Raw genomic sequence first — 26,059 nt, 5'->3', positions numbered from 1 at the left:
AAAATGTGAAGCCAAAACATGAACCCTTGTAAGTGCAGCCTAAATAAAGGGCTTCATTTATTGGGGGATTACCATACCTCCCACAAAGGGAAATCATCAGCAAACAGCAGGGAAGAAAGCCAATGCAAGATGAGTTAGTGAACTGATCATCAATATGGACAAAGTGTTTTAACTCAAAGTACAATATCTTCTCCCCACAAGGCAATCAGCATTCCTGTGATATGATTATGATAAACAAAACTTGTCTAATTATATACGATTTACTTTGTTCAGTAACTTGATCACTGGTTATGTACATGTCTTGCAGAAAAATATAAAATATTTATAATTCTCCTTCATTTGTAAATTCTACTCAGAATTATAATTAAGATTGCCATAAGCTGCTGCTATTTTATGATAAATAGATTGGAATCAATGTTACCTTGCAATACAAATTTGCATGGTTTAACATGGACACTGTTGATATTTTCCAAGCAATTATAATAAATAGCAGCATGGATAAACGCTGCTGAAATTAAAGCTTTCTCTGGTGAACAAGTAATTGTTCACCATTGTCTGAGGTGTCCAAAGGTGTCCATGCTATTTCTCCATGACACTGTTCACACCTGCTAATAACTTCCACTATTTTCTTAGAAGGGTATTGGCACAGACTTTGTATAACTTCTGAAGGTCTACTCACTCACCATAGAAAACAAGTTGGCCCTTGGCAAGGTTTCTTCCCCGAAGGTTTCCGGCAATGCACTCATAGAAGCCTTCATCTTCTTGTTGAAAGTTCGGGATTTCAAGGATAGCTTGGGATTTGCTGTACTTGACTTTGCCTGGCAACGGGTTTCCATCCAACCTCCTCCAACTAATATCAGGGACTGGACTAAACAGTTATACCTCATTAGAACAGGTGACCTGACATCGTTATGGCAGTAGGATACAATAAGAGCATACTTAAAAAAAAATAACTCTCAAAAAAAAGAACCATTCAATCAATCCATTAGATTGTGAGTCATTTTTAGATCACACATGCAGCATTCACTCATTCATCCCTTTATTTAATAGTTGATGAAGTTCTTGCCATGTATAAGTAACCATACTGTGTTCAAAGAACATATTGGCAAATAAAAGAAATGTATAGAGATATAATCAGGTACTAAAAATGAATAGATTTTCAAACTGCAATAACCTAAACAAGGAAATAGGGAATGGACATAATAATTATATCAGTTTAAATCTGGTGATAAGTCAGATACCATTTGCTCATGCCTGTCCTGTTACCCTAGCTACTCAGGATGCTCAGATCTGAGGATCATGGTTCAAAGCCAGTTTGGGCAGGAAAGTCTGTGAGACTCTTATCTCCAATAAACCACCAAAAACCCAGAAGTGGTGCTGTGGCTCAAAGTGATAGAGAGCTAGCCTTGAGTAAAAGAGCTCAGGGATAGGGACCATGCCTTGAGTTCAAGCCCCACAACCAACAAAATAAATAAAATAAATCTGGTAACCCAGAAAATTCTTATATGTGATATTTAAGATAAAGCAAGCTCTTGCACATATTCATTTACAAGTTCTTAGGAGAAAATATAGATTCCACTAAAGCTAAACCAGTAGTACTAGGTAAGTAAAAGTTTGCATGAGAGGTGCGCTAGATTATTCAGGAATACAAGATAACAGGTACTTGTGGGTTAGAAATACAGATTCCATGGTCCTCAAAATTATGTACTCATTTATACATGTTTTATTAAAGTATTAATGAAACAAAGATGAATTAATACTATACCTGTTCTGTTTGATGTAATTTATAGCATTTTTATTCATACAAATTTAGTCTAGTATTTCATATCTATTTTAATTAAATATGGACATGTCTTAAGACAACAACAAAGATCCATTTTATAATACATGAAGCCTGATGGTGAGCAACTAATGCAAACCCCTTGTGTAAAATGTTCATTTCAAGTATAAGGAATGACAAAGCAAAGCTGCAAGAGGAAAACATTCACCAATAAACAGACCTTAAAAAAAAAAGTAAGCCTTCCTTCTATTTACATGAACACCTTTCTTCCTGTCAAGGCATCCGTCATTCTCATATAGATTTTCAGATGATTTAAATATTTCTGTTCTAGTTCTATTTCAGATTAGCAATTATGATAGCAAGTCATTTGGCAAAGTCGATTTGCAAGCCTTGTGGGAGAAGCAGAGTTTCTTCAAGTCATCAAAAGTAAAGTGAGTGCATCCTCCAATCATATGCAAAGTGCTCGACAAATAAAGATCTGCAGAGTCTGAGCAGTAAATAACTGCACAAAATGAGTGATGACTCAGGGCCCGCTTTAAATACATCAAGAAACCCTGGCAAAAGCCTACGAAGTGTTATTGTCAAACATGTTCTTGTTGGGCCCATCAGAGATAAAGTATGGACAATTGTATCAGGTACTCACACAGATCTGTCAGAACACAGGACCCAAATCAATGTTTGAGTCATCTTTTTTTCTCAGAATTGACATATATTTACAATTATCACTTGAAATTTGTTAAATGGGGGAGGGCAGGGAGAGGGATTACTATTCTATTGTTGAGTTCCATCCTTTTAAAAAGAGATGCCACTTGCCACAATTTTAGATTGACATTTTAATGAATCAGCATATTCCATACAACAATTACCCTCAGGTAACTGGTTTTCTTAATAACGAGTAAAAATGAAGTCCTAGAACAGAATGCTTTTAGACAGAAAGGTATTCAAGAAGTGATGAATATTGTATGTGGTAGTATTTAATTTTAAAAATACACATGCCTTGCATATATGAACTTACTGAGGTTTTTATCTATGGGAAATAAGAATCTGAATACCTTTTATTTTCCTTGCTACTTATGCCTATTTTCTTTGACTTTCCCACAATGATCGTGAATAATCTAGGTTATAAAACTTTTCTGGGAAAACTGATTTATAAAGAAGCTCTTGTCTGTATTCATGATCCTTTCTTATCTTTTTTTATGACAGTGAAAATTTGAAGCTTATGCTAAAGACGTACAAAATATCCAATTAAAAGAGCTTCTAACTTAAAGCATTCAGACAAAATATAAGCAAAAAGTGAGTATTGTTCCTATAGTCATATCTTACAGCTTGGTATTGATAAGGAACACAGAAGGCCTTCTTTACAGATTACTAAATACTGTATTGATTGATGATTTTGACAATACTCTTTTTAATACTATAATAAATTGCTTTTCTTGGTCAACCATGAACTCTGAGCTGGGTGCTGTGTGTGTGTGTGTGTGTGTGTGTGTGTGATATAAACATATAATTTCATTTTTTGTCCTATACTTTATTAGAACCAGATCTGTTTCATATTTCCTCATTGCAGGCACTATATATTAATCATAAGGAAATACTGACTGCACGTGCAATTGTAGGATGATCCTATTACAGTCTGTCTGTGATCATATGAAATGGATCCCCATTTGAAGTCACACAATTAATTGCCAGGAGTCAAACAAACCCAAGCAAATAATCTAAACTCTTCTTACTTTCCCAGAGAGAAAGAACTTGGTATTAATATTCAATTCTAATGAGTGTGTATCCCCCTTGGACAGTAGCAACAAAGTATCCTGAATAGACTTTTCAAACAAAAATCCTCAGCATTCAAGCTCTAATCCTATTAACTACTCATAAAACCTGTATCTGTACATAGTTCCACTATCCAAAGACTATTATCTGCATTTCCTTGTTGGTAAATGCCTTGGGATTGATACCTTTACTAAGTAGTAGCTAAAAGAATCTGGTCTTTATGTCGAAAAAGGATTAAGTTGGGTGATTTTACTTCTGGCAATAAGAAAGATCACTGCAATAAACATAGTTGTGCTGGTAGCTTTAGTATAGGCTTGTTTGTGATCATTCAGGTAAATGCCCCGAAGTGGGATTGCTGGGTTATAGGGGAGCTCTATGGAACCAACCTAGATGCCCCTCAGTAGATGAATGGATCAAGAAAATGTGTATATATACACAATGGAATTCTATGCCTCTATCAGAAAGAATGACATTGCCCCATTTGTTAGGAAATGGAAAGACCTGGAAAAAATTATATTAAGTGAAGTAAGCCAGGCCCAAAGAAACATAGGTCCCATGGTTTCCCTTAACTAGAATATGTCTGAGTCGAGTAGAAAAGGTCAGATAAGTTGATGTTAGGCAAGACGAACCCAAGATAAGGACTCAAGTGGTTTTTCTTTCTTGCTATTGTTTCTAACATATTTATAAGGTACCATGTGATTTTTTTTGTTGCTTTGTATGTACCTCCCCCATGATATAACCCCTGTATTCACTGTTATTGATGTTGGTATAATTTGGGGAGGGAAAGGGAACAAACAAATTGTTTAAATAGGGATACAGATTGACCCATTATAACAATGAGATGTACAAGATGCTATGTAGAAATATGAACTTTACAATTTAGGAAGGGAGGGGGTAAAGTGGGTTGTAGCTGTGGAGATGGGAGGGAAGGGATGGGAGGGGGAAAACAAAGGAGGAGGCAACAATGCTTGATAAGAAATGTACTCATGGGCTGGGAAGGTGGCTCAGTGGTAGAGCGCTTGCCTTGCATGCTCAAGGCCCTGGGTTCGATTCCTCAGCACCACATAAGCAAAAAGAAAAAAAAAGAAATGTACTCATTACTTTGCTTATGTGATTGTAACCCCTCTGAACAGTATTTTCACAATAAAAACTTATTTAAAAAAATAAGAAAGATCACACTCGGCTGGAGGTATAGATCAAGTGGTTGTGGCATCAGTTCCCGCATAGAACCCAGAGTTCAACCAACCTCACCCCTTCAAAGAATTTATGCAAGCCTTAGAGAGAACCATTTTTCAGCTGTTCCGCACATCATATCCAAGGGCAAATGATGTCCCATTGCCAACCTAATAGTTAAGTATGAGAGCAGAAAGAGAGAGATAAAGAGATAAAGGGAAGGGAGGGAGAGGGATCACAGACATGATTCTGGGACTGGTTTTGCAACATTGTTGACAGAGGGCTCTCTTTGTACAGAGGTTTGAATGTAAAATGTATTCTCAAGCCTCTACTCAATAATTCACCAGCACATGGAGAAATCATCTTCCATTTTGCTCCCTCTTTGTCTTTAGCCCATTTGAAATCATTTTCCAGCTACTGTCAGCTAAAAGAATCTCACATATAAGATTGTGAAGGTCTTTGATCACATGCTATTTTGTGAATCTATTATATTATATGGTGGGTTCTTTTTGGAATACTTTATTTTTGAATCCTTACAGCAACCAGCCCATCAAAAGTAACTAAGCAAATAAATAAGTAAAGTCTTGTTAACAAAACAACTCAGAAATACCCAGCAATTTTGTAATATTCCACAGTGACTAATTAAATGTTTACATTTTTTTTCAGATCCACTATGTCATTTCTGTACATAAATAGCATCCTCTTGATCATTAGGAATGCAAGATATAGAATCAGAAGTAAATGAAAAGTACTGATTATTTAAACACACACATATATGTGTAAGTTAATTGATAGTTTTATTTTACCTTGTAAATTCATATCAGAATGATAAATGAATTGCTTTATGTTTTACAACTTCTTTCTTATCTGTCCATCCCAAGTAGGAAGTGATTAGAAATAACTGAACTTATGAAAAATGAAAATATTACAAGACTGAACTGTAAAGTTCAATGAAAGTTAATTTTTTCTATGTACCACTCTGTGTAAATAATAATGATCAAAATAGAATTATAGTATAATGCTATTTATACCATCTAGAGAAGAATGTATCTTGTATACTCAGCTATATTGTGTGGGACATTTACACATATGGCTTTTCTCATTCAAATAATAGTCATTAATAATAGAATACAATTCATAGATTTGCCATGAGAGTTAAAGGAAATAACCCATGTTGTGAGCTTAACATTCTGTTTAGCACACGTTAAATAATATAGTGGGGCATTAGTGATTAATAGAATAACAGTATCATTGTAATGGAATTTATCATTTATCAGCCCAGGCAGGAAAGTCTCTGAAATTCCTACAAAATTAACCACAAAAAACCAGAAGTGAACTGTGACTGAAGTAGTAGAGCAGTAGCCTTAAACCAAAAAGCTCAGAACAAAACCTCAGGAAAAGTGTCCAGACCTTGAGTTCAAACCCCAGAACTGGTGCGTGTGCATGCGTGCGTGTGTGTGTGCGCGCGCGCACACACACACACACACACACAACACAAACTGATGAATGAATCATTCATAAAGTCGAGACTCTGCTGTGTGAATAAAATGTGTATCCAAACATGTGTGTAATCTCTTGAAGCACAATCCTGCCTCACACCATTTAATATTCCGGCTATGACACTTGATCCTGGCGGTGATATACAGGTCATGAGGGAACTCTGGGAGGAGACAGGGCATGCATTCTATGAAATGTGTCTCATTAACTGTCAAGGGACTATTGTCGTAGGTGGAAAAAATAAGACACTGTTCATAAAAGAGAAGAAAATTTCTGTGCATAAAAAAAGATGTGCATTTACAAAGAATATTAACAACAATTAATTGAGTGTTTACTATTTAAAGAGCATTATGGTTGATGACTCCCAGACATTGTCTGAGTTGAAGACTGAGCTGGTAGCTTCTAACAATGCTAATTACCTCCTCAGGATGATACTCACGTTTAGGCAGATAATTTCTTCTAAATCATTACCTGCCAATTTTCTTCAACTATGAGTTCCAGAACAGGCTAATTTATTGTGATCCACCTTCTAATTTTTTGAGTTACCACTCTAAATTATGACCACTAGCTGCCTCTTCCTCCTGGTTTCAGGTATTGTTTTCAGTTTCTACTGAGTTCATCCATGTGGAAGATAATAGTAACATAGTATTCTATTCCCAGGCAGTTCATTTTGCTTCTACAAAGACTGATTTACTCAAAAGGTAACCTTCACATATGAATCACATTAAGCATCCTATAGAGAAAGAAAGTTTTGTTGTTGTTGTTGCTGCTGCTGCTGCTGTTTGTTGTGGTTTTTTTGGGGGGTGGGGGGGGAGATCTTGCTAATGGACACTAGGGTTAAATTGGAACTGTGAGGTCACAGAATCAAATAAATGGTTCCATTGTCTTTGTAACTACAGAGACCAGCCCTTTCTGGAAATGTTTCCCTTTCAGGTCAATTAGTGCCTTCTGATTAAGAATACAACCTAGGATACCATGGCTGACAACTAGTCCAGGAGTAGAGTGCTTGAAAAGCAGGGCCAAGGCCCTGGATTCTATCCCCAACACTGGGAAGGAAGGAAATAAAAGAGGGAGAGAGGAAAAGAAAGAGGAAAAGAGGAAGGAAAAAAGAAAAGAGGAAATGAAGAAAGCTTGAATAAAAAAAAATCTTACTGTAAGAAAGGAGGGAGTTCTTTGTGACATTTCTCCACAGGTACACATACTATTGGTCTCTGTAAACCCTTTTCCTCCTGCAAAAAAGAACTTCAACAGGTTTCATTGTTCTTTTTTTTTGTATACACAAATAAACCACTTCAACAATAATCCAGCCTCATTATGCTCTCCATTTGCTCTCCCAGCTCCCACTGGTAGCCTAAGACGAACAATCATACTAGAGAAAACCAACTTGAAGTATGTCTGACTTCCAAATCCTCTACAGCTCACAGATAAGGGCTTCCTGAACCTTGTATTTTAAAATGAACATTTCAAAGGGTCCTTTTTTTTTTTTTTTACTGTATTCCTATTTTAAAGCACTTGCCTGAAATGTCAGTGTTCATAGTTGTGAAATACTACTAGCTGAAAAAGACAAAACTTTTCTTTCTCTCTCCCTTTTCCCCTACTCTGGTTTTTCTGCTTCTTAAATAAGCATAGCCATAAATAAAGACTTTTTACTACTTTCTCTCATGTCTTTGTGCTTTTACAAAGAAAGCATCCTATTAATTTTATCTGAAGAAAGAGAATGTACTTGTTAACCATCTGGCCCAGTTCAACCTGAATTGGAAGTGAAATTAAAACTCTCTGCACACTGGTAGGAAGTGCACTTCAATTCTATGCTTTAAGCCCATAAATAGAATTTTCATTACTGGTGCTATTTGAGAAAGCTTATATTTCTCCACCGGATTTCTTAAACCTCATTACCCACAGCTTAAATCCAGGCCATCCTAAGTTTTGGACTAGAGACTGGTAGAGAGAATCGGTTTCCTAAGATGCTTGTGTTTGGGATTATTCTTAACTTGAACCTCATTTCAGAAAATCTTATCGGCAGCCATTTTCAATCAAAGACAGTAAAGCAGAATAACAACACCCCCCAAAGAATGCCTTCGTTAATATTTTCAGACTCTTCTCCAAGCTCCTTTCATTTTCCCAACTTGAAATATTCAGAGAAAGAGCTTCAAAAAAAAAGTGTTTTAAGGATTGTCCTATGGGGATATAATATGGGCAGCAATCTCATTGTTATGAAAAATTGGGGAAAACAACTGGAGTAATCTAAATATAATCACAATTCTGTTCTTCTGGCCAGTTTCTACATTAGACACAATGTTTTAATACTCTCAATATTCATGTTAAATTTTTATTTTTCTCATTTTTGGCTTTTTTTTTAGGGGGGGGGTCAGTCCTAGAGCTTGAACTCAGGGCTTGAGCACTGTTCCTCCATATTTTTTCTCAAATCTACCATTCTACCACTTCTGGCTTTCTTAGTATTGAATTGGAGATAAGAGTCTCAGGGATTTTACTGCTTGGGCTGGCTTTGATCTACAAACCTCAGATATCAGCTTTCTGAGTAGCCAGGATTACAGAGGTAAGCCTCTAACACCTGTCTCATTGAACATATGAGGGCTTTTTAGAGGTTACAAGAATGCTTTTCTATCTTTCCACCATGTAGTACCAAGGGCAGAGCTGAAGACACAGATAGAACATCCTATTTATGAAACAAAGAGTGGCCCTAGCCATACACTTCATCTATTGGTGCCTTAATTTTGAATTGTGCAGCTTCTCACTGTTGCTGAACAGGGAGAAATAAATTCCTGCTGTTTATAAACCACATTATTTGTGGCATTTTGCTACAGCAGTCTAGAGGAACTCAGATGCTGCCTACAACAAGTTTCCCTTGGGGAGAAAAATCTAACAGAGTGCATGTGTTCATCTGAAATTTGACACCACAGTTGCTCTGTGTGGAAATCCACAAAAGGTTTGTACATGACAGCAATGGTGTGACATAATAGTGGAACAACAACTTCATTTTGAGTAGAACGTACATAAAGTTTATTATACTACATATTGAGTCACACAAACTATCTGAGACTCAGTTTTTTCTTTGCAGGACTTGAAGTTACCTAAAAGGAAACAGTGAGTGATGTTTTGAAATATAAAACTGAACCTCAAAAAAAGTTTTACATAAATTGCCTCACTGAATAGATATGGAAAGGAACCAGTGTTCAGAATTACATTGAATTTGGTAGATAACCATCATTTGTCCAAAATGTTTTAATATGAGTTAATACTAACTCTAAATTCATAATCCTATTAACCCTAAATATCTCTGCTATTCTTAGAAATAAAGAAAATCTTGGTCACGGTGGGAATTTGAGGCATTTATTACTTCCAATTTATTTGCCTTGATCTTATCTCAATTTAAAAGAAATACCTTCTAACCAAAAGTACAGGAGACATTAGAAACGTACTTCTAACCAAAAGTACAGGAGACATTAGCAATGTACTTGAATTTACTCAATCATTATATCTTAGATTTACTGGAAGCTTACTATATACCAGGCAGTATGTGGTGCCTTATAACAGCACTAGGGTACACATGACTGTTCTTGTTTACATTTACAGAGACTAGGATAAGGAGAGTTTAGATAACTAGCTCAACACACCAAAACAAAACTTTTAAATAAGAATTTGAGTCAAAGCCAAACATCGGACAGAAAGCATGCCTCACTTTATCGGTCCATAAACAAGCATGCCTTGTTGCTTTTGTATCAACTAACCAAATACAAAATGAGACTATATGTTATTAGCATGCATAATATATGAGTTGCAACACAGTCTGCCTAATGAACTAATGTGTTTTTCAACCAATAGACAGAATTCTTTTTGTTGTTGTTGTTAACAAAGGCTAGAAGATAATTTTTATTTTAGTTTAAGTATATTGCCTTTAAATTTCAGTAAAGGCTTAGAGATAGACTCCAAGGTTAGATGAAAAATACAAGAAAAATAACTGATCTCTAAGCTCACTTCTAATTTAGAGGTGGAATCGTGTGTGTGTGTGTGTGTGTGTGTGTGTGTGTGTGTGTGTGTGTTGGTTGTGGGGCTTGAACTCTAGGCCTGGGTACTGTCCCTGAGCTCTTCAGCTCAAGGCTAGTGTTCTACCACTTGAGCCACAGCACCTCGTCTGGTTTTCTGGTGGTTCATCTCACAGTCTTTCCTGCCTGGGCTGGCTTTGAAGTGCGATCCTGAGATCTCAACCTTTTGAGTAGCTAGGATTACAGGTGTGAGCTGCCAGTGCCCAGCTTAGATGTAGAATCTTTATGTCCTCAAACCATTCATGACTTCCAAGGAAGAATAATGGGGTTTCTCGAGAACAATGGTCATAGCCTGGAAAGGCTGACAGGAACTTGCAATTGAAAACGGAAATCCATAGAGAAAAATCAATGATGCTGAAAGCTTCACTGCTTTGAAAGTATGAATAAACTTATTCAATTGTGAGTTGGACACAGAGGTTTGTATTTGTAACCACAGCTATGTGGGACCCGGAGATTAGGAGGATCATAACTTGAGGCCATGCCAGAAGAACATTAGTGAGACTCTATCTTAATCCATAGCTAAGCTTGGTGATTGCATCTGTCATCCCAGCTACATGGGAAAATCAACATAAAGCATGGCCAGGACAAAAATGTGATACTCTGACACAAAAATAACTAATGAAGAAAGATGGAAGAGCACCAACCTCCCAATGGTGAGGGCCTGAGTTCAAATCACAGCACCACAAGAAAATAATAAGCAACAACAACCAAAATATTATTGAAATAACAGAGAGAGAAAAATTAAATATCGAAAAGTGAAGTCATAAATACCAATTTGATGGATATTAAAAATGTAACTGAAATGGAAAAAAATCCCTGAAAGAAAAATTCTCATGATAAATGGTTAATCTAAATAGACCTATACCTATAGAAGAAATGAATAGTCAAGAATCCCCCAAAACATATAGCTCAAACCCAGATGTTACTGCTGGTTGCTCCCAGCACATAAGAAAAAAAAGTACTACTCAGTTCTCTTTGAGAAAATAGCAAAGGGGGAAGTTTTCTGGTTCATTCAATAAGCATTAGCAAAATACAAAAATGAAACAAAGATTTTAAGAAAGTACTGATCAGTATAACATAAAATATAAATGGAAAAGCCCTGAAAATATTACAAATTAAATATGCTAAGGTTTTTATAAGATTAATGTAGCAAAACAAAAAAATTTACTTCATCTGTAAAAATAGCTTTATTTTTGAAAAAAATATATTGACAGAAGAAAACTCATAATATCGGTGCAAAGAATGAATTGGAAAATTCAAGTCTGGGTGATGATAAAACTCTGAAAGAACTACAACTAAAGACAATAACATCAATTTGGTGAATACTGCCTAAAAATAATGTAGAACTGCTATTAGGGTTAATGATGAGAAGCTGGATGACTCCACATGATTCAGATACAAGGTATCTGTATCTCATCAACAATGCTTTAGAAATACTAGCTTTGTACAATATTAGAAGAAAATAAAATAAACTGTTTATAGTTTAGAAAGGAGGAAATAAAATAATTACTGTGTATAGATGACAACAATTTTTTTATTTCAAAGCATCAACAACAAAGTAAGTCCAAAATTAATAACTTGTTGGAAGAATGTTAAAGAATATAATCAAGACCATTATATTCTTTACACTAGTCATAAACAACTAGGATTTGAATAAAACAACTGATTACTTAAAGTTTTTAACAAAATGATAGACAATAAGCAATAAAATCTTGAAAAAAATAAAGTTACAGCACTGACATGTTACATAACTTCTCAACTAGGGTACAGTCCTGACGGTGTAGTAGAAGAGTAAGCAAACAGATTTGACTCTAAGTAGAGACTTGCAGAATACAGCCAACTTATCTTTGAGAAAATAGCAAAAGTAATGCAATAGAGACAAGTTTGCCATTTTCAATAAATACAGGAGCAACTGGATATTCCTATGCTATGAAAAGAATCTACACACAATTCAGATCTCCCCAAAATGAATACAAAAGGGCACACAGACAAAAATCTAGAACAGAAAGCTTTAAAGGTTCTCGAAGGTAACAATGGAGAAAATGGGAGTAACTGTGTCTAAAGTGATGAGTTTTTATATTCAACACCAAATGCATAATCCAATGAAGAAAAAATAAACAAATGGATATGATTATAGACTTGTAGGGTTGGGAATATTGAGGAGAACAATGGAAAGAGTGAAACTGACCAACATGCATTATACTTACAAACTGCTTAACTGAGCTGACATCCCTTTGTACAACTACTTAAAATAACACAATATGCAAAATAATAAGGAAACTTGTGTTCTGTGAAGCAACGTAAGTGTTATCCAATAAGCAATGAGCTAAAGGAAGTGAGCAAGAGTTCTAAGCCCTGCGTTCAAGCCCCAGCACTGGCACAAAAAATAATTCATTAATTTTAATTAAAATACAAAGCCATTAGCAAGAACCCAAAGGTAAGGTTTCCATAGAAATGGAACAAATGAAGCCTAGAAAGATGGGGAGTCTGTTCAGTCAGTTCAATGATGGGGAAAAAACAGAAAACTACTTATTATATTGTCAGCATTAAAAATAACAAAGAAAATAAAAACCAAAAGGATCTGAAAATTCAAAGTACCTTACTTGATTTAGAAATGGTTTTGTCATGCTCAATGGCCTAAGAACCCTTTTTGTACTATATTACATGATGTGGACCTACAGTGTGTATTCCACAGCAATCACCTGTGGAAATGCAAACATCTTTAGAAACAGCTCTTCTGACATCCTCTATTCTGGAACATTCTAAAACACTGTGGTAACGGATTCAATTTATTGTATGGTGTTAATAACCATGCTGGGTAGTCTTTCCTTCTTAAATGAGAAAAAAAATAATTTCTACCCATCCAGATAACTATAGTCTTTGTGTGAAGATTCCAGAACACACAGGAACATTCAGGGCTGTTACTATCTGTATTTACGTAGCCAAACACTGACAACAGATCTACTAAATTAAAGATTTCTTTTTAAGAAGGGGACTCCATATGGTCTATTTCAGAAAAGCAGCTGAATAGACTTGAAGAGGATATCAGGTTAATTTCTTCACTGGGCATAAAGACCTCTGTATTTCTCAGAAGAGAAACAAACCTATCCGTCAGTCATAGCACATTTGCATGGCACCTATACATAGAGTTTCTCAGGGTATTGCACAATACAATTAATTTGCAGTTCAGGTAATTAAAAGTCTGTCATGTTAAACAAATGAGACAGAGCTGAGAGTGGAAAGCTGTGATCATGTCAGCTCACAAACCCCAACATAGAAACTGAATTACATATCCCAAAAGTCAGACCAATTATGGCTCAGGCAGACATTTGTCCTAATTATGGTAGACATATTTTAGTCGGCCATAGTTTAAGATAGTGAAACTCAAACCAGACACCAGTGGTTTCTGCTTATAATCCGTACACAGGAGTTTGAGATCTGAGAATCAAGGTTGAAAGCCACCATTGAGAGACAAATCTGAGAGACTTTTATCTCCAATCTCCAATAAACAAGAAAAAATATCAAAAGTAGAGCTGTGGTTCAAGTGGCAGAGTACCAACTGTGAGAAAAAAAAAAGCCACAAGAGACCATGAGATATTGAGTTTGAGCCACAGAACCCCTCCCCAGAAAAAAAGGGTGATTAGATTCTATCAACTATTACATAAATGGAAACTTTAGTCATCATTCCTTAGTCTTTACCACCCATATACTCAACCTGCATGCCTGCAGGACCCTTCTCTGGTGGTTATGATTGAAATTAAGTTTACTTTCAAGTAATCACCTATACCAGATTTTATTTTTCCAAGAAATACATTGCATCATCACACACAATCCAGGGGAGTATAGTCTCTTCATGGATTATCAATCATTTGTTTAAAAAGTCATTTTTCTCATGAAAATACAATTTAATTTTTGAAACTTGTATTTAGAATTACATATTTAAGATCAAATTCATATTGCTGAAATATTAGCAATTAACAGACAATATAAATGGAAAACATCCATAATTCTCTTGCCTAAAATTTGCTGAATTTTCTGACCCTTTTCTTTTCTTTTCTTCTCTTTTCTTTTTTGCCACTCCTTGGGCTTGATCTCAGTGCCTGGGTACCTCCCCTGAGCTTCTTTTTGCTCAGGACTAGCACTCTACCACATGAGCCACAGCGCCACTTCTGGCTTTTTCTGTTTATGTGGTATTGAGGAATTGAACCCAGGGTTTCATGAATGCTAGGCAAGCACTCTACCACTAAGCCACATTCCCAGCTCCTTAGCCTTTTTAAATAAAACAACTGCATACTTGACAGAGAACCTGCATCCGCATATCAGTGAAAAGACATTATGCACTACATTACCAAAGTCATTTGACACAAATATCAAAGAATTCTGAAGAAGAGGACCAGACAGTGGGACTGAAGTCAGTAAGATGTAGACTTGAACAGCAGATCTGCAATTTACATTATTCAGGCTGTCACATAATTTCTCCACACCTCAATCTAGTTATCTTCAAAATTAACATGAAAAACTATCCCTGGCTTCAGGTCATGTGGAGCAATTAGGACTGCTCTTAAGCTCCTATGAGAAATAATTTTAAAAATGGACAATTCTATGGGGGAAAATAGAAATTTAGCAACTGACAGCACAAAACAGTAAAGCCTGAAAAAGGAGAAATAAATGCATTAAGCTTTGGGTGGCCCTGTTGTCCTGAGGAGAGTGAATGGAGACATAAGAACTATAGAACTGTGTTACTGTGTAAAGGAAAAATACAGTTAGGATTTGCAGAGTGACATGTTTGGAATTACAGAGCAGTACGCAAGTAAGGATGGTGCTACATGCATCTGCTCAAAAGATGGTTGTAGAAGTTACATGAGGCTGGACAAAAACTGATTTTCAGAGTTCACCCAGCACAGGGCAATATTACAGTGCCACCATATCACTGAACAAAGATTTAATACACATTTAGAGTTGTCAATAGAAAGACTCATCCTAATAGTAAACTGACCTTAAAAATCATCCCTGTAAACAATCATAGAATGCTTAATAAAATGGCACATAAAAATCAAGTAGTTCAATGTAACTTTATAGTTTATAAGAATAAAATCCAATCTTTACACAAATGTACTCCAATCAAGCATTCAATAGCACAATATTTATGATGTCTATTGGGCAATCTGCAATTATCAGATATCTAACCAAGCTGAAAAAGAGGGAAAATGTAACTAGAGAAAAGTTAATAGTCAATTAAAAGACACATGAATGACTGCGATGATAGATTAAGCAAACAAAGAGTGACTTTCAAGTAATCAATAGAGCTTCTAGATAAATAACAGGGGCTTACAGCTAAAATAACTGCAGGCCACAGACTCTGCTTAAAAGTAGACCAAAGGAACACAAATGGCCAATGAAGTTGAGAAGAAATAAGCAACATTTCTGGTCAAGAAGCCAATGCAAATCAAAAAGACACTGAGAATTCCACATATCTCTGGTCAAAATGTGTAATATCTGGAATAGAACTACCAACAACAAAAATGCTGGTAAGGAGGGAGGCAGGGAGTGGGGAATAATTTGGAAGGAGGCAGGAAGTCCTAAGATTCTGTTGATGGAAATATAAACTAATACAAATGTTATGGAGCCTGGAACTTCCTCAAAAAATAACTTAAAATTAGGAGTCCCATATGGACATTTATCTTAAAGGTTGCAACTCAGAACATAATAAAGACACCTGAACATCTATGCTCATTGATACGCTGTTTACAATAGCCAAGTTATGAAAACAGCCCAGATGCTCTACAACCAATGAATGAAGGTAAGAAAAATGGAACACAAAGTGGAGTTTTATTTATCCCTCAGGAACAATGAAATTATGTCATTTGCAGGGAAATGGATGAACCTGGAAAAGAAATTATGTTAAGTGGAGTAAATCAATTTCAGAGAGACAAAGGTGAATGTTTTCTTCCACAGGTGATGTTAGATCTAAAATATAAACATATATGTAAGCACATGTTCATATGCATAAATATACTCAAGTATAGATGCAAAAATAAAACCCAGGTTTTTTTTGGAAATTGAGTCTATCAGGCTTTACTTTCCTAACTGCCCTCAAACAAGAATGTTCCAGAACCCAGCATCCTTAGTAGCTAAGAATATATGTATGTTTATATATATATATATATATATAATATGTAATATGCCTTACATATATATTATATATATATATATACAACCATTTCTCAAGTAAGACACTTTTGTAATTTTCCAAAGTATAACAACCATTTTATGTATATTTTGTTCATTTGAAGAATTCTTAATCTATTAACTTTTCAATCACACAAAAATACAAGCTTTTCTTTTATACAGCATTTTCACAGTGACACTGGGATTTAGGGTGCTTTAAGACTTCTTTTATTTGTAGTTTGGTATTAGTGACTCCTAATGTTTATTAATTTAGTTAGATACTTTAAGAAGTTTATTCTCTTAGACTCTAGACAATTTTCTCCAAAGTATGATTTAGTGTCACCATTTCTTCATTATTTGAGTAGTATTATTTTATATAAGCATATTAATGCTTAAATATGAATATTTAAATCAGAGTTTTTTTCACATATACATTCTATTTTCCATTAGATACTTAACTATTGTCTTTTTAACTCAAATTTCTTTGGATCAAATATTTCTAGTTGAATTTTTAGGAAGTAATTTAGGCACTCACACATTTTTAAGGTTGCAAATTTTACCTTGTACAATTTAATTAGGCATGAATTTTAATGTGATGATTGTTTTCATAACCATGAAATTACAAAATGATACGCAATTTATTTCTGAATGGCTCCATATCCCTCATTTCAAGTTTTCAAATGTCCTGACTGGAATATTTTTTCCTTTTAATTCTTAGAAACCTCAGTCTTAAATTAGTGTCAGCTGTAGGCTTATCACCTATTTTTTTCAATTAATATTATTGTTAAGTAGTTGTACATGTCAGTTTTTTTAGTACAATGCATCTTGACAATGCCACCTTCCCCTTCTTAATGCATGCCTTCTGCTTTCTTCTTATGACCTCTGATTCTATCCTGTTTCTTTTCCCATCTCTCAGTTTTTCAAGAAATGGTTGAAAATGGCTATGGATCTTTATTAGTATTTCCAACAAATGAAATCTGTACTCTAAAATGCAACCTAAGTTAAGACTTGTCACCATATATTTAAATGTGTGTGTGTGTGTGTGTGTGTGTGTGTGTGTGTGTGTGTGTGTGTGTGTGTGTTATGTTTGTAGAGAGGAAAATAAGGAGGGAGGGAGAGACAAAAACAGAGAAAAGGAAAAGGAAGGAAGGCAAGGGAAATATAAGAAGAAAGGGAGGGATACAAGAAAACAGAATGTGACAACTCTTTATATTCTAACCCTTGGACAATTTGGATACGTGAGATATGATTTCTTTCACATCTCATACTTACAACTTTTCTATAGGTTGAAATCATTGTGCCATAGATGAAATTAAGGAAACTGATAAATCAGAAATCAAATACTATCAAATCCTTTCCTTTCTTCTTCTTTTTACTCCCGATCTGATTTTTTTTTAATATCCTAATAGATACTGTCACAGTCAGATTAGGGGATTGGAGAAAGGAAGGGTGGTTACACCTCCCTTAATTCAAATACCTCCTATGTAAATTAGAGTTGAATTTGAATTCTAGATGCATAAGAATTGAGTGAACATTTACTGACCACTGGCTATATCAGTACTAAATATTTTCATGTATTATTGTGCATTCTATTTTCATAAAACACATGCAAGTTAGTCATCCTGAATCATTTTCATGTTTTTATTATAAGAATCCACATTTCCATATGCCAGATATGTTAAAGTTATTTTAATTGCTATATTTCTTGATTTCCTTTTTAAATTGAACATCTACCTCCAAGTATTTTGTTGGCAAATATTTTGCTCTTTTGTAATTTCTGAGAAAGCTTAAAAATGGCAAAAGTGTATCCTGTCTCAAAAGGTTGACAAAGAAAAACTGATTTACAGGGACTACTGAGGCATTTAATCAATCAGTAATTATTTATGGGGCAAATACTATGAGACCAGTACATATAAAAATAAAATATGATCCCTAGGATCCATAAAAATGAGCAATATGAGAAATTTAATTCAAAGTAATATGCAATCATATTTGTAGATAAGCAGTCAGCCTTTTTCAGATTGTTCAGAATGTTTAGTGTATAAAAGACTGACATTTTAAGGTTGCTTTCCAGTATTTGGAAAATAAATCTCTATTTCTATATGTTATGGTCACACTAGAAATAGCTTCTGGATTTAAAGGTAAGCCCTCAGAGCTCAGGGTGGAAATCTGTTCTTTTATCAAATTTTGTCTGGCAGACAAAAAAAACAAAAACAGATTAGAACCTGGTAAGAAATGGAGAAATTAGACCTTACTCCAGATCATCACAATGAGGTTCTGAATTTAACCCCTTTCATATGCACACAGATGTTTAAAAATTACAAATCTAGTTTGTCTATCTGTCTGTCTGAACCTCTCAGTATTTGCCAGTGTTTCTGGTCATAAAAATCATATTTAACTATCAGGGAAAAGCAAAGGAATTTTTCTGATCATGCATGCAAATTTAGAGAAAATTAGGTATTTTGCTGATATTCTAAACCTGTCCCTTACAAACACTGATCTGCTAAAAACAAACTACCCAGGACACTACCAGGGCATCTTGGACTTTATTCTAATTATTCACTATGAACAATGCCCTTTAATTAGTCTTATTTTGGAAATGAGCAGTGCAGGTTTTTCATTTGTAAGAATTGCTGATTAATTGAGAAGGGAGACACTCCAGGCAATGTATTTCTGCATGTAGGACAAGAAGAGAGAGAGGGAACTGTTAAAAAGTTTAGATACCTGCCCACTCCTTTATGCAAGCATACATGCTTTCTTTCAGTGTGCTGCCTACTGGGGCCTCATTATACTCAAATTTCAGAATGTATCAGTACAATATGATTAGGGAAGAATTGCATCCCAGTTTCAGGTTTTTAGGCACATTTGCTTAAATTCAATCCTAAATTCCACTATTGTCCAGCATTTGGAAATCTATTTGTTAATTTGCCTTAGTGGTGTTGAATAATAAAATGTTTAAAAAGAATAAAGCAACCAGGAAAAGCAAAACAACCTTACTTTCCAAGGGCAAAGCATTCCAGTTTTACAGACGAATCCTTTGCAGCTTGTACAGTTTCAGGAAAACGCACTTCAATCTTTGGTTCATATTCCCCCATCACACCTGTTAAATATCAAAAGAGCTAGCAGCATTTCTGGAGAATAGAAGTTGTCTATGAAGTAAATGTTTCATTAGCTAACACTTGATGAGTTGGTCTTACTAAGAACCAGTGCTTCTGATTAGGACCTGGATACATGCTTGTGAGATTTCAATAAAGAACCTACTCTAGAGATAGCCAGACCCACCCCTTCGTGAAACTTCTGGGGCCAGAGCTGTTCAGGAAGGAGAGGGTTTCTAGTGAATGTAAGAAGTCATATAAAACACCATAAATTAAACACCAGTGTTTTGGCAGCAAAACATATAAGGCAATCACACTAACTGACATTAAACAATAAACATTTGTATGCCAGGAAAATATGATTTTGCTGCTAACTTAATTGACTATGTACTTGTTTAAAAAAAACTCCTAAGTGTTTGAAAATTTCTTATAAGCCATTGTGGATATTGCTAAGGGTAGAATAAGAGAATGGTCCAATAAGGTATACACCAGAAGTTATAACAACCACAAAACATATTTCTAGACTACATCACCATAATTAATTAACCAAGGATGTCTTAAATGTCTTCACAAATTTGATCGTTTTTTAATTTGTATCTATATACTACATATATGCTATTATATCTATATTTATGTTATATTCCTAAAACAGAGTTTGGATGGCTGGTATGATTACAGAAAAATGTAAAAATTATAATACAAATGTCCAATTTTTAAGATTTTTATTATTACCAGAATTAAGCAAGGTTAAAGGTGAAACTTCATTTGACAAAATTGGCAGGTTTTCTATGGTCTTGAAAATCAGTATTTCTTCCATGATCACTTCTGAAAAGGTTTAGTTAACTTGTAATATGTATATTATCAGTCTCCTTTTACCATTAAAATGAAGGATGGAATAAAGGAGATGGAAGAAGGAATTAAAAGCAGGGAAAGCAAAAAATAAGAGCGGACAATGACAGGACACATGCGATACGATCTCATCATATGATGGCCTTTGAGCTCTTCTAATCATGAACACAGCACTCACTGAAGAGGAGAAATGAGTTTACAGATCCAATGATTATCTGAATTAATATCTTGCTGACTAACACACTTGGGTAGTTAGTGACTATGAAAGTTCTGCCATATGCACTCCCCACTGGGGCTGGCTTCATAGTTCTCTTAGCCTCTTAGCCTTTATTAGCACGATAACCTTATTTGTCTTAAATTCCTCACAGGGGAGAAAAATTCTATGAGGTACTGCATTGCAAGTCCAAAATGTGATCATGAAATGCACTAACAGATTTTCTATCCTTCCCTACCCCACTGTGAACATTTAATTAGAGAATCAACCAGAAGATTTTTTCCACTTCGATGGCTTTCTAACTCTAAATCTTACACCAGCTCAGACGTGACTGAGCTACAAAACTCTTCAGAGATCTATCTGAGTCATGTCCCTCAAAGGAATAAAATTAGTATGAATCTAGCAAATTGCATTCTTCTTTGAATGCCCATAATTAATGTTGGTTTCCTTGGCTTTCTTTAGATGTCAACTCTTTTATTTTTTCCATTCTGCCAGCCGAGCAAATAAAAGTTAAATGCAGAGGCCATGTATGGAAAAGAAAAAGGGGGCACTAAACACAGGTTGTAAAATAAGTTCATTAAAATATATATCAATTCACATTGGGTAGTACCCACACATGCACACATACACAACAAGCCAACTCCGCCACACGGGTATCATTTTCTACACAGTAACCCTGGAGGAACGAAAACACAAGCTGCTCCAATACCAAAAAGGAGGGATGGCACAGATTTAACATATCCAGACCCAGGTATATTGTACTGTGTGGGTGAGTGATACCATTTCCAATTATTAAGAAACAATTTCCATCATGTCTATGATCTGCTCCCAAATTGACAGGTGTTTTGACTCCACTGAACAGAGAGAAGAAGAAAGCTGTGCCATTCTCTCCACATGGAAGGGACCACGACGTCCAGTCCTAAAGAAAACATCATCTTACCATCAGAGCGCTGGACTAAAGGTGTAGGTGGTCCTTGAACACTCCTTTGCGCCTCCTTGTTCGTTACAAAGCAAGTGTAGTTGCCCACATCTGATGGCTCCACTTTAGCAATGTACAGGTTTCCTGTCTCTTGAGACACAAACCGCCTCTTGTCCTCTTGGACATACAAGGGGTTATCATTGAAGGTCCATGCATAGGATAAATCTGAAAAACAGAAAAAGCATATTTATCTTTATTGCATTAATTCTTATCTGAGTCTTCTGGGCTCTCCTTCATCATTAGAAGAAAATCCTGTCTACATATTGGACCTATTTATAGCCAGTAACCTGTTGTAAATATATATTTACCTGCCAGGTACCTATAAGCAACTCTTATCTCCCATTTAACTGTCAAAAATCCAGAAGCAGAGTTGTGGCTCAAATGACAGAAGGCTAGTGTTTAGTCAAAAAGCTCGGGGACAGCACCCAAGTCCTGAGTTCAAGCCCTAGGATCATCACCAATATATATATATATATATATATATATATATATATATATATATATATACACACACATATATATGTATATATATATATATTCATATATTCATAATACATGTTTTAGCTGTCCATAATTGGATTTGTGGGATTAGGAATATAGAAATATGCAATTCCAGGCACTGGTGGCTCATGCCTGTAATCCTAGCTATTCAAGAGGCTGAAAACTAAAGATTGAAGTTCTAGCCCAGAGTTCAAGCCCCACTACCAACAAAATAAAATAAAAATAAAAATAAAAAATAAAGATTGCAGTTCAAAACAAGCCCAGGCAGACAAATCCACAAGACTCTTATTGTCAATTTGCCAGCACAATTCTGCAAGTAGAGGCATGGTTTAAATAGAAGAGCACCAGTCTTGAGTGAAATAGCTAAGCAAGAGTGAAAGGCATTGTACTGAAGCACTAACATTTGCCATGTGTGCATGCACACACACACATAACACACATGCAATATAAACATATATAAATACACTTGTGGAACACATACACACCCAATTATAACAGGGAATCAAGAAGATTAGTGGAAAGTCTTGTTATGAAAAGCTGTAAGATATAAAGCATTAATGGCCTAAAATGCACACTGAATCTCTGCAGTGACACCATTCTGAAGCAGTGTGTTCCAGTGTCCTGTCAGGATTAAGCATACCTAAGTATTCTTGTCAAAAAAATGTAGCTCAAAAATGTAAAGTCCTCTCGCACAGATCTTAAGTTTATTTGTCAAATGTTTTATAAATTACTAGCACAGATTCTGTGGGAATTTTAGGACTAAAAAAAAATACATTGAGACACATGTGTGCCCTATAAATGTCAGCCCATTCCCTGCTAATTGCCACTAGTGTGAGTGATTTCAATGCAGAAGGATGTGCAGGATGACAGTGACAACAGAAGCCCAGAGAAGGAGGTTTGTGTTCAGAAAATACATGTCAGAAGGAATGATACAACCTGGTAACCAGCAGATAAACCAGCAGATAAACTAGAAGTGGGTGAGCAGAGAAACATTGCTTATAGTAAGCAGCAGAGCAAGAATTTGTTTCCCATTGTTTCGCTGAACATTCATCTCTGAAAACTTCATGCATATGAGTTATGCAAGATACGATGAACAAAATAAAAATGCTACGTGGATCTCAATGCTCGGTTTAATCAGCAGCCAAAAAATACAGAAAAAAATTCTCTGCTTTAGATGGGCTCGGAGGCACATCTCTGCAATCTCAGCACTTGGGGGGCAGAGGTAGAAAAATCTGTGAGTTTGAGACCCTGTCTCAAAAACAAATAATACATGCACACACATGCACCAACACACACAGCTATATTAATAAAGGATTATCCTATCAGTAACAAAAAGAAATAAAATTCAGAACATTAAATATCTTTAGAAATATTCGTCTGATTCTTCTGGTCAATCTTCTACCATAACAACCAGCGCCTGATTTCTATTAATAAATTGCCATTTGTCACTATTTACATTCCATTAAAATAGAATTAAGCAGCATATATTTATTTTAGCCTTTGTCTGACATTACTATATCAATACTAGTTCCTGCTTTATTTTTCTTTTTTCTTTTTCCTAAATATTCCACTCTATTTTGCTATCTTCCTGTTGATGTGTGCTTGACATTGTTTCTAGCCTGGGCTCATTAATGTAATAGACGAAAGTAAAAATTATGGCATAAGATTGTCTGTAACTTTTCTGTTGTCTCGGATAGTTTTCTAGGGTTGCACAACTATAAGGTAGATGCATGTGTCACTGTAGAAGCAAGTGTGACATTCGTCATGCCTGACAACGCTGTGCTTTCTTCACCAATGTATATGAGTTGCGGTTGTATCATATCTCATGACAATGTGTGGCTGTGAACTCTTTCACTCTGGCTACAAATCTTCAAGCGTAGAAAAATGTTTTCATGTCTTTAAAGCTTTGTAAATGTATTTAAATATTAAAGAAGGAACCATTAGGGAAATATACAGAAGTACATTCAAGGGATTGGAGAAACATATCTGGTCCAAAAGGAATCCCCTAAAGAAGAGGTGGAAAGGAGGAAACTTCTAGAATTAGGTTAAGAAAATAAAAAGAAAAATTCTTCTCCTGGACAGATCTTGACAAGCATGGTTATTTCTGTCACATTAGAGCCATTTCTGCAGCTCAGAGTCTCTTTTCCAGGAAGAGGCCTCGGGTCATACTTGTCACCATACTTATATTGAGAAAACACCTTGGAAGGTGCAATGGACACAACAAGGGTGCATTTTTCTGTGGTATTCTTGTGGCCTTCATGGCTGAAAACCAACCTTGTGCAGCATTCTTCCCTAATGACCCAAGTAAGAGTACCATAAGCCATTCTGTAGTGAATCTGATGTGTTTAGAAAAACTTTTGAGGAATTGGGTATAAGACAAGGTTGTCATTTTAGGATCCATTCCATGACAGATAAAATATACATAAAACTATACAAAACAGCAAATGAGGATGTATAAAAGAATAAAAGGAAAGAAGGTAAGATTGAAGGAGGGAGGGAGAAAGGAAAGGAGAATGAGAGGAGATGGAGGGAAAGGACAGGGAGAGTAAAGGCGAAGAAGAGTGAGATAGAATGGAAACACAAATCTATATATAATAGAAGAGTAAGTCTACTTAGGAAAAGACCACTAATCTTGAGGAAGAATAAAAGAAATGATTTCATACAATTTACAAATGGTATTAATAGAAAGAAGTCCATCAATATAGACAGACGTCTGATATTGTTCTCAGGAATGAAAATGGGCCATCAATACAGAATAAGACACAGCAGGAGGATAACAGTCCCTTACATTCATTACACGAAAATGTAATGTGACATGTAAGATCACCCTCAACTCTATGAAAGAAATGTCAGGTAGAGAAAAATCCAAGCTATATCGCTATGTGAAAAGCAAGTTACAAATACGTTTATATGCAATTAGAAATCACCTATAACTCCTCTGGTTTTAGCATTTTCAAATAAAAATAATGATTGTAAAAAAATCACCTATTTGAATGTTGTAAATTAATGTGTATATATGTTCATACAGATTTTATAGTTAAAAATATGGGGATTTCTCAGTAAGGGGTAGGAAATAGAAATGACTTTTGCTGTCTACATAAAGTTTCCATCATTAGGCAATTTTAAAGTATTACATATTGTTTGTGTAAATGAGGGGGGAAAAGCATAGATGGGAGGTAGTGTCAGAATGCTAAACATTGGATGAACAACAGCTTACAAAAATGGGAGGGCAGTATTTTCTTATTCTGAAACTGAGCCGTTCTGAATGAGATATCACATTTATTCAGGCATTGTTTCCTTGAGGCACATTACACTCATTTAGGAAGTTTGTCTAAACATAGCTAAGTCTCATATTATAATGGCTTCATTACATCCAAGTGAAGGGGCATGGAATGGACACGTTCAAACCATTCGAATGCCTCTGGTCAGTGAACTTGCATATTATGTTCACAGGCCTCTGTATTGAGAGGGGAATTAAAAGAAAAACCCTCGAGTGTATCAAGCAATAGATAACAAAAGGCAGCAAAGACTAGAAGAGAAGTAATCAAAGAGAATGTGGAAACAAAGACTTTAACACTGAGGGAAAGATTTTGGAAGAATGTCAGTGCTATCTTCATCCATGGTGAGCTACCCTGCCCACGAATAGTTCATCAAACCCCCTGCATCTGAAGAGAGAATGGGAGTTGTGACTGTCTAAGAAAAATGAATGTTCTCTTTGGCCCTGATATAATAGACAGTACCATAGCATTCATCTCAACGTTCCCCTAGGCCCATGTGTAAAAGGCAGATGAAGAAGGAAAGGGAATTTTAAGAAGCCAGGCCCAGTGGGAGGTCCTGGACACTGGGAGCCAGATAGGAAAAGAGTGAAGGACCCTACCCCTTTCCCTTCTTCTGCTCAACCTACGTTTTCTTCCTGCAGGAGGTGAACCATCTGCTACCTATGCTCTCCCACCAAGGTGTTCCACCTCA

General features: G+C 35.5%; 1 protein-coding gene across 1 annotated transcript in view; it reads right to left on the bottom strand.

Annotated features, from left to right (window-relative positions):
- Cntn6 (contactin 6) overlaps positions 1-26,059 on the bottom strand; it is a 267,806-nt gene that overhangs the window by 65,983 nt on the left and 175,764 nt on the right. The window contains 3 exon segments of the mRNA XM_070018410.1: positions 684-868; positions 19,450-19,552; positions 21,551-21,754. Of these exon segments, the coding sequence (XP_069874511.1) occupies positions 684-868; positions 19,450-19,552; positions 21,551-21,754 (492 nt within the window).

This window comes from Dipodomys merriami, unplaced genomic scaffold, assembly GCF_024711535.1.
Source record: "Dipodomys merriami isolate MVZ:Mamm:240054 unplaced genomic scaffold, mDipMer1.0.p SCAF_13, whole genome shotgun sequence".
In the NCBI taxonomy this organism is placed as follows: domain Eukaryota; kingdom Metazoa; phylum Chordata; class Mammalia; order Rodentia; family Heteromyidae; genus Dipodomys; species Dipodomys merriami.
The sequence above is the reverse complement of the archived record's forward strand: the minus strand, read 5'-3'. Positions and strand labels throughout refer to the sequence as shown.